This window comes from Myxocyprinus asiaticus, chromosome 43 (assembly GCF_019703515.2).
Source record: "Myxocyprinus asiaticus isolate MX2 ecotype Aquarium Trade chromosome 43, UBuf_Myxa_2, whole genome shotgun sequence".
In the NCBI taxonomy this organism is placed as follows: domain Eukaryota; kingdom Metazoa; phylum Chordata; class Actinopteri; order Cypriniformes; family Catostomidae; genus Myxocyprinus; species Myxocyprinus asiaticus.
The window spans coordinates 7,785,781-7,799,921 of record NC_059386.1 but is presented as its reverse complement, the minus strand read 5'-3'; the positions used below and the strand labels follow the sequence as shown (position 1 = coordinate 7,799,921).

The window sequence follows — 14,141 nt, the reverse complement described above, 5'->3', positions numbered from 1 at the left end:
GTAGTTTGAAACTTTGAAAAACACATCTCGAGAAGCATGCATTCGGAGTGGTGCTTCGTCCAGCTTTCTTCGAACAGCTATCAGTTTGTCTACTGTACAGCTACAACTGTGCTCACTGTTCCCTGCTGCCTGCGAGGTGCAAAAACTTTGAGATTGAATTGTTTCGTTGGTAGAAAACATCCTAATTACTGAATTTATGCATTGTCCAGTTTGTCAATGTAGGAGGTCACATTTTCATGTTCGCCACTGATTATTTTCACATGCAAATGAGCTTTGTGGCAAACTTGCGGCAAATTGTCCATTGTTGCCAAAGGTTTTCTGCAGGTTCACCACTACCGGTGAAGAGCTGCACTTCTGGCAAACATTTGCGGTGAATCACAACCTCATTTGCATGTGAAAATAATGGGCAAATTTGTGGCAAGTTTGCGGCTAGTTTGCCAGAACCTGTTCAGGGACGGACAATTTTGCGACAGGTAGGATTAATTTAACGGCTCTACCTATTCATTTATATATTATCCGCAAACAATTAATTTCTGTTGTTAAACTCTGAAAGCGATAGATCTGATGGCACGCAATTATATGATTGGCTTAGAAAACTCACATGATTGAAGCTGACCATTATGCTTTCTCCAGTGGCAGTATGTCTATATGCTTCCTGCCTGGTTTGATGCCAATGATGTCACCCGTCATTGGTTGTTGCGTTTTTCATCATTTACGTTGAATCTGGTGTGAAGCATCTTTACCGCCACAGTGCACTAACAGATAATGTCATCAAAAGAAAATGTGAGCTGAAAAACGCAATTGCAAAAGCAAGCACTTCATGTTGTGGTGCTTGTATGGCACTTTCGACTTACATGTTTACTTGTGTGGTCTTCAGGACTCTTAACTTGGTCCTTTGCATCGCAAATGCTATGCTCTATTATTTGAACTACCGTGCAATTTGGTCGCACTTGAACAAGCTTGTAAATGTAGTTGTTTATGTAATGAAACAGACTGATCTCACATTGAATTTGGAAACAGTAGGTTGACTTTTCTTCAGCTAAGTCTGTGCTTACCGAAATCAGAAACACTGCCCTTAGTGGCCAAAGCAAAAACTGTTGTTGGGCATATGGGCACGTGTGAGCTCCGTTTTCCGAGTGAAATGTCCAGTAAGGAGTGCCAAAAGCGAATTGTGAAGCGAGTTGTTTTCAGCTATACAGGCTGTAATACACTTGAGAGGAATGTATATTTGATTAACTGTACCCCCAAACCTAAACCGAATCATCAGTGGAGTAAAAATGTAATCTTGGAGGAAAAATGCAACCTCTGAATCACGCTCGACATTGATTATGTGAATGTGACTTTTACCTTGTTTCAACACCGAATCCGAACCCAGGTCTCCACAGGGGAAGGTAAACACACTGGAGCAGATGCAAAAATGTCTGGTAGGAAGTCTCTTAAACAAAATGCTGACATTCTGTCTTATCTTGTTGAATGTAAACGTTGAAATGTATCGCCTTACAAGTCATGAATTACAGTAAAGGTGTTTTGATGTTATAAGATAGCATCGTATGAGGAACAGGGTGAAAAGTATGGTTTTATGAACGGATAATCTGCCGTTTTACACACGTTTTTGTGTGAAAGGTAATAAAAGTCATAGTTTTATCGCATCTGGTGTTAATTTCACCAGGAAACTGTTGCGAAATGTACAAGCCACATAAAAATCATTTTGCAAAAATACAGTATAAGTATAGTAATGTGATTATATGCAGTGTTGGGGAGTAACGGAATACATGTAACGGGATTACGTATTTAAAATACAAAATATAAGTAACTGTATTCCACTACAGTTACAATTTAAATCATTGGTAATTAGAATACAGTTACATTCAAAAAGTATTTTGATTACTGAAGAGATTACTTTGCATTTTATTGTCATTTGTTTCATTTATTATTTAGTCCTTTCAGATGGAAAACATTTATCCATATAAATGATGCGATCCAAAGTGCATTTGAACAGTGGTGAAACACTTTCTTATGATGTGTTACATTCATACGAGCAGACAGAGAAGTACATTTGAAGTAAGTTTGGAGCAGAAGAAATAGAAATAAACCTTGTGTAAATTGTCAGCTTGATGCTAAGCTAAAATGCTATTTCTAGCCATTTTACATGCACATGTTACCAGGCACGATCATATTTTTTTATCAAGAAAATTCACGTTGGATCATAATTTCTTTTTTTCTGGTAAGACCTTTGATATTAGGGCAAAAATCATATTCTTGATAATAATTTTTTTTATTGTTTTCCTGTAAAAATATCTAAAAATCCTTAAAACAAGATCAATTTGATTAATCTTGTTTTAGAAACAACACTGCATAAGATATTTCGGTTTTTCAGAGAATGTATTTTTAACATGTGTATTTTGTCTTACTGTACTGGCAGAGTTTTTTAGTCAAAACAAGTGAAAAATCTACCAGTGCTGAAGAAGTAACCTAAAGTATTTAGAATATGTTACTGACCTTGAGTAATCTAACGAAATATGTTACAAATTAAATTTTACAGCATGTATTCTGTAATCTGTAGTGGAATACATTTCAAAAGTAACCCTCCCAACCTTGATTATATGAGACCAGGTTTTATGTTCCACTGAAGAAAGAAAGTTAAACACGTTTTAAACGACTGTATAAATGATTTTTTTGTTGAACTATCTCTTAAAATGGCGCCAATTTATGGTGATGTTTCGAAAAAGCCTCAGAAACAAATTCCACCCTTGTGGCAAATAAATAAACAGATAAACAGACAAGTGCACACACACACCAAAATTAAAGCATTATTTAGGGTGAAGTTCAGTCCACTCAAAATCTACTAGGACACTTTTGCATGTCTTGCTATTTGTACTACTAGAGACTATTGGTTACCGGTTTACCAGATAACCTGGTTATCACCTTTCTATTAAACACATCAGAGCATGTGTCCGGTCTCTTCTTGGTGATTTACAGACCCTGAAGAGTGGCGACTTTAGCCAAGTCAATATTTATCAAGTGGAGTAGTCAAGGGCAGATCCTGCTTAAATCCTTTTATATCACCCTTGAGGGATATGCCAGGAAGTCTTAAAACTCCTTCAACAGGATGTTTCCCCTTAAAGAACACTGTGCCCTCTGGTTTCCTCATGTGTCAATAACAGAGTGTATGTTTTGCCTGCATCTGTGTGCTTGCAGCATGTTGGGGTCTGTTTCTGTACGCATGTATACAGTTATGATGTGGCATGTTATGTCTGGGTTCCTTGACAAATCATAACATCTCTTTGACCCTGCTTACACCTGTTATTAAAGGGATAGTTCACCCAAAAATGAAATTTCTGTCATCATTTACTTACCCTCATGTCATTTAAACCCTGAATTACTTACTTTCTCCCGTGGAATACAAAAGGAGGCAGACAGCCTAAGTAACCGTTCACTTTCACTGCATGGAAAAACAAAACAAAAAAACCTGTCAGTTCCTAATATCTACTTTTGATTTCTAATTACATAAAGTCATATGGGTTTGGAATGACAATAGTGTGAGTACATCTTGGGTGAACTATACATTTTTAATCAGTCAAGGGTAGGGATAGGAATCGTAAGGAATTTAAAGATTCCGGTTCCGACTCCGATTCCTCTTAACAATTCCGGTTCTTTAATGGTCCCCTTAACGATTCATTTATTACGTTTAAGAAAGAAATATTTGGAAATAAGAAATGCAGTTCTTATTGGATTAACTGCCCTCAGCTACCTGTTAATTCATGCATTTTACCAATAAAATACCACTAATTACAACAAATCTCATAATGCCTATCTTTAAGCTTGTATACAGTATGATTTGGCCTCTAATTTCTGGGAACCTTGACAAGTCATAACTTCTTTTTCTCTTGTGTTACAGATCTTTGAGAATAAAGGAGCCATGATGGGCTGCTCAAACCCTCATCCTCACTGTCAGGTACGCCAGCACCCTGTTTCTTCATCGATGTCCCTTTTTCTGGTTTCTCCTTCCAATTAGCATTTGCCCCTGTTGACTTCCTGATGCACAGAGACCTGGAAGGTGTTTTTGCGGATTACGACGTTCTCGCTTCAGTCTCTGACCATCTGGACTGCTCTTTTAAAAGCAGGAATATGTCTTTAACTTTCACCTCAGCATAGAGACTGCTGACGAGCACCGCTAACACAAGCATGAGCATAATAACCCTGTAGACTCCAATTAGAGAACTACAGAGATGTTCCAAGTAAAGACGGAAACGAAACCATCTTTGCCTCCATGGTTTTAGAGTCAGGAGGGCTTGTCTTGGGGGGTTTCAGGGGACTTTTGTGAAAGGAGGTTGCTGGGTTGGCAGTGAGTGGGGAATGTCACTGCTTTTTACAGTTTATGGCATTCGGTGTAAATGATGTGTTTTAACGACGTCGACATGTTGCTGCTCTGCTTCACAGCAGCGAGGAGCTTCTATTTCCTCCTGTTAGCCTGTTCAGACTCTCTGTCTCACCCTCGTTTCCTCTGTACTCAGGCAGCTTGTCACTGTCGTGCCGTGACAACGCAGCAAGCCAAACTCGCCTGCTTGGTCGCACACTGAGGGCCCTCTCACTCAATTGATTTAGTGTTGTTGACGTCTGGTTGTGTGTTCCACTAGGGGGCAGTAGAGGACCTTGAGTTGGGTTGATATAAAGCTCTTTTTAAAGGAACTGTCACTAAACCACTCATATTTCCCATCTAAAAACCTCTCTGTAATAAACCACACCCGAAGAATGCCGAGTTAATAGTCATGTCATAGATTTATTGTTTATCACCTTTCATTTTTCATAGTCTCAACAACACACCTGAACCTAAACTTGTTAGTTTGTTACTGATATAGTTGGTTAGAGAAAGAGAGCTATTCAACAGTTGCAAGCAGAATGTAAAATGAAAATAAATTAAATTGATGAAAATGTTTGTATTAATATAATTTAATGAAAAGAATAACAAAACCCTAAAACGATCTTCTGCAATATCTACATCAATAGCAATATCTGGTTGACTTTTAACATCAAAAGGAATTGCAAAAATAACTAGATGTTTACATTTTCTGAAGAAGATGTGAGTGGTGCTTGGCCATGCAAAACTCAACACCATGATTCTAGTGTCAGAGATCTTCTATAATGAGATAACATCCTCTGCGATTTTTACAAATTAATGGGGAGAGCGTTAAACTGACACCTACCTGTCTTCACTTGCAAAACAGCAATTTCATCATAGTAAACACCACACATTTCATTCCAAAAGGGTGGTTTATTGTAAAACATGTTGAAAAGTAGCGCACATGTGGTTAATTCATTAAGAGATGAGCTGTTTCCTCAAACTGAAGCATCTCCTCCATAGACATCCATTAAAAACAAAATGGCCTCTTGTCTCCTCATCAGTGTACCACCCATAGAATGTATATTGGACCGCCATGTTATGCATTGCTATGCTAACCTTGTAGGTTGCCCTTGATTGAAGGGCTCTGCTAGGGTGTTGTAGGTGGTTACCAGGGGGTTGCTAGGCTGTTCTGTGTGGGTATTTTTGTGGTTGCTAGTCATTTTAAAAGAGTCTGTCTCAAATTCTCTGTGATATTCTGGACCTCCCTCTTTTTTTAACCTGTTTTATCGTATGCCAGGCTGAAATCGTAAGTCTGATCACTGATGAACATAAGTAATGGCACACTTTTATTTTGGGTTCCCACGCAATAGTTTTATTACACAAATTAACTGTGGTTTTACTACAGTAATCATAGCTCAGCTCAACGGTATTTGTAGTGAAACTGTTGTATCCACAACATTTTTCTGTGGTTTTACTAAAGTAACCATATTAGAACATGATATTTGTAGTAAAATCTTTTCAGGGAAGCCCACCTGCTTATAGTATTTACTTGTATCTGCACATGCACTGGGATAGGTGAAAATATTGTAACTTCAAACTAATTTAATACTTCATCTTTAAGATATTGTAAACCCAGGTGGAATTTTCCATTTCTAAACATTAATAGATCCTTTACCACCCATTAATCTGTTTCCATGACAACTGTTCATCCATGCATCAAACTGCTCATCGATGCATTATACTATGAGAATGACAACTCATTTGCCCTGTGTCCCAGAACGTGCTGGAAACAACATCAGTCATCAACCACAAACATAAATCAGCCTCACAGCACACATGGCTCAGGATTCTGAGCACAGCCCAGATAGAATCAACTGTAAGCTACTTTTAAGTTTCTCTATGATTTTATCAGTGGGCAGAGCTGAATTTGAGTAAATAAATTTTGCTCGCTGTATGCGTGTGGCCCCGTGGAGAGTCAGAGTCAACAGAGATTTATTGGCATGATTGTCTGAATTTACATTCTTGTCAAAGCATGTACAGTGCTTATAATTTTAATTCTCTCATCATTTACACACCCTCATGCCATCCCAGGAGTCTATGACTTTCTTTTTTCAGCAGAACACCTTTGAAGAAAAATAGAAGAATATCTCAGTTCTGTAGGTCCTTAAGGTCCTGCAAATGGATGGTAATCAGACCTTTGAAGCTCCAGAAATCACAGACAGTCAGCATAAACGTCATCCATACGACTAAAGCAAAAAGATCGCTTTTGGTGTGAAAATTATAAATATTTAAGTACTTTTTAACTATAAAGCATTGCTTCTGGTCAGCATCAGTATGCGCATTCACAAGAAAGCAGAGTTCATGAGGTCTCTCATGTGACGTATTTGTGTTGGCATGTTATGGATGTAATCTCACGTTTTTCTCTCAGTTGAGACATCCAGGATGAGCACACAAATGCACCATTGTGAGTAAACAAACAGATACAAACTGTTCAAACTACCTCTGGATGTGAATATAGTGTTTTGTGTAGCATGTCTGATGAGTCTCAGAGCCGGGATTAACCGTCACATTACAAAACGCAACATCATCAAGTCATGCAATGTCATCTTTAAAACAAATGTGAAGCGCAAAAAAAAAAAAAAAAAAAACAGAAGAGAAGAGAAACCTGTGTTTATCAGCCCAGTATTACTATGTGCGACCTGGAGATAATTAGGAATGCACCTGCACTTTCCTCTTACACACGCATAAGGCTTGTTCGAAGGGGGAGAGAAGGAAACCGGGATATATCACGTTCGTCTTTCGCTGTCTGGCAAGACGAGGCAAGACCGTTTGAATTGTAATATGATAAACATCATCTAATATTGCTGTGCTGTTCTGAACACCCGCTAGAGGGCGTCGCTTGATCATGCAACGCTGACTGTTTTATAAAATGCAGCCCCTTGCGGTTTAGCAATTGCATGAGGCCATATCACTAATTCATTCTTAATTCAATCAATCGTGCAGCCTTAATAGATACCATACCGTTGTCTCAGAGGTCAAAGTCTACATGTTTCAGAGCATTTTGGATGATTTTCAACTCATGTCAGTGCAACTGTCATGTCCACAACACCTGTATTTCCTCATTTGATAACATGACAAAAAAATTTAATTTAACATTACATGTTCTTAGGAATGCCAACCCTTCAATATTATGTGGCTATTGTTATTTCTGTATTGCACATTTAAATTCACAGAGGTTTTAAAGAGTGTGTGCTCTCCAAAAAACTCATGTCCATTTTTCGTATTATTCGTACTGATTTTTATTTAATTCAATCAAATAAATGTAAAATTATCACACTACTTTATCTCTGTCTGATTTAGAACCGGCAAAACTCTAACAACCCATAGACGAAGATCTAACGGCAGTAGATAAATTTATCCGCTACTGTTACTTTTCCAGTTGAAATTTGTGCTGCAAAAATGTATGGCAAATGACATGGTATAAGTGGCATAATCCACGGCTAGGTGTGCGATTTTAATGCACTTTGTGCATTAAAATCATTTAACGCACACCTGGCCACGGATTATGCCTTATATAAAAATTGTTTTTTACAAAATATTCTATTTGGGTTTCTGTGGGAGATGGGCAAGCAGGGGTTTTATAGTATTTGATTTTTAATTCGTTTTCTGAATTTGCCTGACAAAGTTCACCAAACATCAACTCCATGCGAAATCCCCAAGAGGAAATTCTTCATCAATAGAAGTCCATCGGGCGACATTCACAATTGCACGGATTCCCATTGAGGTGACTGTATTTTGTCCGTGGAATTTCGGTGTGCAAATGTAAATGGTACATGCCTTAACACTTTACATTAAGGTTGTATATGTTAACATGAACTAACAATGAACAGTACTTTGACAGCATTTATTAATATTGGTTAATGTTAATTTCTAATACACTATTGATATTTATTTTATATAAAAGTTATATAAGGTAACATTAGTTAATACAGTTGTGACAAGTCACTTGTTTAGGTATGAAGGAGGAAGTGGGAGCTGGATAAACAATCCACGTAAGGTTTTATTCACTTGTTTTATCACTCAGTTTAACACACGGTTTGCTTTGCAGGGCACACACACTTAAGTTAGACACTCTCCCTTCCGGAGGTCTGGACTGCCCTTATATCTCTCTCCAGCTCTCACTGCAACACAAAACAGCTGTTAGAGATAATTTCCCACAGGTGTCAATCCTTACTGCTCTTCCTCTCCCGGCCTTACTCTCCACAGAACATTGCTCGACCACGCCCCCATCTCCACAACATTATAAACCAACACTAGTAGTGTACAAAGAAAGTATAATAAAGTATATTTATAAATTAATGTTAACTGAGAGTAGTAAATGCTCTAAATAATTTCCATTGTTAGTTCATTATAGCTAATGGCTAACTGCGAACAGCGTTTTTTTACAATGAGATCAGTAACTGAGAACTTGATGCATGATGCTGCATCTTCACCACTAGATGTGAGTGCAACAAACAAAATATTTTTGATTGTAACTAATGAAAATAACACTGATTTCATAACACTAACTGAAAAATACTGCATCACTGTATGCGTGTGGCTCTGTGGTGAGATTGGAGCTGTGTGTGGTTTAGGTCTCTGAACGCTGGCAGGAGACGAGCTTTACCCAGCATGCCCTGTGAGAGATGGATAAGCTGTGTGTATCTGCCTGCCCACCTTCTCCAGGGTGAACGGTGGATAAGAGTGTTTGTGGAGAGAGAGAGAGAGAGAGAGAGAGAGTGTGTGCGTGCTCATGACACAGCGGGCTGTCTGTGATGATCTGTCTTTCTGTGTGCCATGCTTTCTCATATCATCCGTAACCACTCGCCCATGAGCAAACACAAAACATCAGCTCACAAAACACTATCTGTCCCTTGAAACGTTTATTGTGGTGCTGTTTTGTAAAATATAAATCATTTTAGGTTAGGGAGTACTTGGTTCACCCAAAAATGAAAATTCTGTCATTTGCTCTCATGTAGTTCCAAACCTGTATGACTTAATTTTTTTTTTCCTGGCACACAAAGGGTCTTTTCCATGCTATTACAAACAATGTTTGGGAAGTTACTTTGAAACTGTAGCTTCCCAAGGTTCCAACTACTCATAATGTAAAGTAATTCATCTATTTTTAAGCTACTCTTTTAAAAAATAAATTAGCTACACTAAAAGCTACCAGCAAAAAATATCTAACTACATAGAAGGTATTTAAAAAAAGAAAACATTTTTATATACAAGATAAATCTCCATTTTTACATTCTTCTTGTTTTGTTTTTGGCGATTCACATTCTTCATGCATATCACCACCTACTGGGCAGGGATGAGAATTTATATTATATTATATTAAATATTAATCTGTTTCTCCCCCACTCCTGTCATATCACTTTAGAAGATATGGGTTTAACCACTGGAGTGGTGTGGATTACATTTATGCTGTGTTTATGTGCTTTTTGGAACTTTTTGGCCACCATTTACCTCCATTGTATGGATCTACATAGCTGAAATATTCTATTAAAAATCTTTGTTTGTGCTCAGGAGAAGAAAGAAAGTCATACACATCTGGGATGGCATGATGGTGAGTAAATGATGAAAGAATTTTCATTTTTGTGTGAACTATCCCTCTAAATAATTTGGTTTCCCCAGTGCTACATATGAGAGTGTACGATTTAGATGAGCGTGTTTGATTTCTCCCTCGGCTCTATTGCTGTTTTGAAAAATGTAGCGTTTTGTGACACTACAGCGCTACTCATTGGAAAATGTAGCTTGTTACTGGTAAAAATACAGTACACTATTGCAAAAATAACTGAAATACTGTTACACGACTGCAAAACGCAATTAAATTAGATGCGTCACTACTTTTATTTAACTTTTCCCCAACTCTGACTACAAAGAACTGGGACTTGTGCATTTCAAGCTTCCAAAATGGACACATACTGTAAGCACCATAAAAGTATTATGAAACATCCCTTACAAAAATCGAGAGTTCATGGCAAACTTGCAGCAAATTCGCCACTGATAATTTTCATGCAAATGAGCTTTGCGTCAAACTTGCGGCAAATTGTCCGTTGTTGTCAAAAGTTTGCTGGAGGTTCACCACTACTGGCGTAGATCTGAAAACATCTGGCAAACATTTGCGGCGAATCAAAAGCTAATTTGCATGTGAAAATAAAGAGCAGCAAATTTGCTGTTCGTTATTTTCGTTAAAGTCCATACGACTTATTTATTCAAATAATTTACTCAACCGAATTATCTGGCATTATGCTTTCACCTATGCAAGGTTAATATGTAGAGATAACTTTAAGCAAGCAATTGGTAGGTTGATTTCCCCGAAAAGTGTAAACACTGTGATTCTATGGCATTATCAAGACATTAATGTATGTTTGAACATCCTGACCAGCCCAACATATTGGCTCAACCAATGGTGTGAGTTTGGGGTTGGACTATCTGTTTACCTCACCAATGGAAGACAGGGGAAAGGGTGACTTTCCGTTTGCCGGATGGAGTGAAAAGGTCCTTAAGAGACCCAATTTTGCTCAAAACTAAATTTTGACAAAACGTCTAGTTACTGTGTTTTGCCTTTGCAGGAGAGTAAACTTTGTCACATCGCCACTGATCGCTGTCAGTAACTAACTCTCATTAAAATTGAAAGAGTTCCTGTGTTTTTGTCGTTCCACTTTGCAGTCAGTGTGAACAACCTTAAATGTGGTGTTTAGATACAGTAAATCAACAGGTTCTTTAGCCCGATATGACCGCTACTTTCAAAAGCCCTTTTAGTATCATAGTTTTCATAATTGTTTTCACATCGGTCACATGAAGGCCTTTAGTTATGCGTATTTAATGTCAGCGCTTTTCCCTCTGAGCTCAGTGCAACCTTTTGAGGCTACAAAAGTTCACACAGGTAAGCATTTTGCATGGAGAGCTATTGAAAATGAGGCCGGTGTGCTCATGCATTAAACATGAAGTCCCTGTAGACAGCAAAAAAGAAAAAACTGCTTGTCTAATCGAGTCCAATTTCTCAAAAATTCCAATTAAATTTCTAAAATGAAATAAGAGTCCTTTGCGGCTGCAAAATCATAAAGCCCATCTCATTCACTCCCTCTCTCTGTTTTTTAAAAGAATTCCAGTCTTGTGGATGAAATTTGCCAGGCCTTAAAATGTGCCAAATGCGCAATTGGTGGGCAAAAGTACAGCAGGCGCGCCGGTAGGGGCAACTCTTTAGTATTCCAACCACTGATATGAATGTCTGCAGTGATAAAGGAAGCTTTTGGAGCAAGGGAACAATGAGGGGAGATATGGACAGAGCAATGGAGAAGAGGAAAATAATCGCACAGTCTTCATGAACCCCTTGAGGCAACATCTATGAACCTATGTGTAAAAATGGCCACACCAGACAGTGGTCCATCATTTATAGTACTGGTGTACTGACAATGTTATTTTGGGCAATTTAGCACACACTTAAATACTTTCCTCTTTATTTTGCTTATTCTGTGTTGAATATTTTATGTTCATCTTTGTAGATGTAATTTAGAAAGTGTAAATCTGGTGGGCAACAGCAAGTCTACAGTGGGTTGGTGCTGGATATTTAAATATTAAACCACTCAGTAAACATTTGACCATGACATAAATGAGCTATATAGTCTCATTACAAATTGTTTTTATTTGTACGAGATGGCATATCATATGGCTTTGCTCATATAAAAAGGTGTGTCTTTTATTCACATAGAGAACAACCAATAAACAAACAGAATTTCAAATCTGTAACAATACAGGCATCACATTTGAGCTTGACTCCTATCTGATACTTTATTTTAAGAAAGGAATGTATGTGAACAAATTTGTTACTGATTCCATATTAATTTATGCAATAAAAATGATTGATGTTTGTCAATAACCTCTAATACGCTTTTCTTATCTTGCTCCAAACCCCAATGTTTTATTTCATCAGTGGTACACAAAAGTAATTTTCCTATTAAAATCATGGTTTGGGTAAGAGGGGTACACTTTATGTTTAGGTTTGGGTTAGGGGTTATACTTAGGAAAAAGCAAATGTAATAAAATTGTTCGTCAATCTCTTCCTTAACATTTCCCCATCTCGTACTATTAATATGATTAGCTTTGGGGTTTGGGTTAGGGGTTAAACTTTGGAAAAGTTGTAATAAGATTGTTCGCTGGTTTGTTTATTTTTCCCTATGCAAGTAAAAGTTGGAAGTTTTTGTATGAGCCGTCTAGTATGATCTCTTAAGATTTCACTGTGGTGTACTATTAATATAACTTGGTTTTGGATTTGGGTTAGGGGTTTAACTTAGGGGGGAAAAAACGTAATAAAATTGTTTGTTTGTTAGTTTTTTTTTTTTCTCTAATATAGTAAAAGATGTATGTTTTTGTATGAGCCATCTCATACAGTATGATTCCTTACAATTTTGCCACCTCGCACTATTAATAAAACTAGGTTTTAGGTTTGGGTTTGGGTTTTAAAAAAATGTCATAACATTGTTCACTGGTTGTTTATTTTTCTCTGTTGGAGTAAAGTAAATAGTTTTTGTATGAGCCATCTGGTACAATTTCATCATGTCGAACTATTGATGTGGGTTTGGATTAGGGGTTATTCTTAGGAAAAAATTTTATTAGCATAAATTGTTGGTTAGTTTATTTATCTCTATAGGAGTAAAAATCGTATGTTTTTGCATGATCCATCTCATACGTTATTTTTTACCATTTCGCCATGACATTAATACGACTAAGTTTGGGGTTTGCATTAGGGGTTAAACTTAGGAAAAATTTGTAATAACATTATTAGCTGATTCGTGTATTTTCTCTATTGAATTAAAAGTCATATGTTTTTGAATGAGCCATTTGGTACGATTTCTTATGATTTCACCATGTTGTACTATTAATGCAGGTTTGGGTTAGGGGTTAGTAGGAGAAATCGTAATAACATTGATTGTTGGTTTATTTATTTATCCTTATAGGAGTAAAAGTCATATTCAAAAGTCAAAAAGCCGTCTTGTAGGTTTTTTTGTTTTTGTTTGTTTTTTTTACAATTTCGCCATGGTGTACTATTAATATGACTAGGTTAGGAGTTAAACTTAAGAAAAATTATTTTTCTCTATGGGAGTAAATGTTGTACGTTTTTGAATGAGCCATCTTGTACAATTTCTTACATCACCATCTTTTACTATTATTAGTTATTTAAATCTTCCTGCACGTCATGTCGTGTCAATCAGCGCACATCTTCAATTGTGTATGCAAATAATCAACATTTGAGTGCATGATAAATTTTTCTCCCCACAATTGTGATCCTGTGTAAATACATTTAAGATGCCTCTGTGTGTCATTAAAAATTTATTCGTAAACACACGGTATATTAGCTACTTTGATGCAGGTTCTCTGCAGAGTAAAACTGCTTCATAATATAATTGGCTCATAACTCTGTAAGAGGGTGTCCTGTATATCAGTGATCATTCTCTTGAACACTATACCTAATGAAAAAAAACAAAAAACAAAAAAACTCACAGCCAGTAAATATGCAAGTAGTCATAACATCAGAGATATTAAAAAATAATGCACTATGATATTCAGCCTTGACTCGAGGCGAGATTTGAAACATTATAGTTCTCTGGAGTTTTCATATGTCTTTTCTTAACAGATGGCTCAGATAATTGACATCTCAGTTTACTTGTACACATTATTTATTTCCATCTGGGTCAGAGCCCATGGTGAGTAGCAGGTAGACCCCCTGTTTCAAAAGACAGCAGCCATGGAGTTC

General features: G+C 37.1%; 1 protein-coding gene across 1 annotated transcript in view; it reads left to right on the top strand.

Annotated features, from left to right (window-relative positions):
* Positions 1 to 14,141, top strand: part of galt (galactose-1-phosphate uridylyltransferase) — a 196,437-nt gene that overhangs the window by 18,665 nt on the left and 163,631 nt on the right. Inside the window, exon 6 of the mRNA XM_051684822.1 lies at positions 3,899 to 3,955. Coding sequence (XP_051540782.1) covers positions 3,899 to 3,955 — 57 coding nt within the window. The remainder of the gene's footprint in view (positions 1 to 3,898; positions 3,956 to 14,141) is intronic.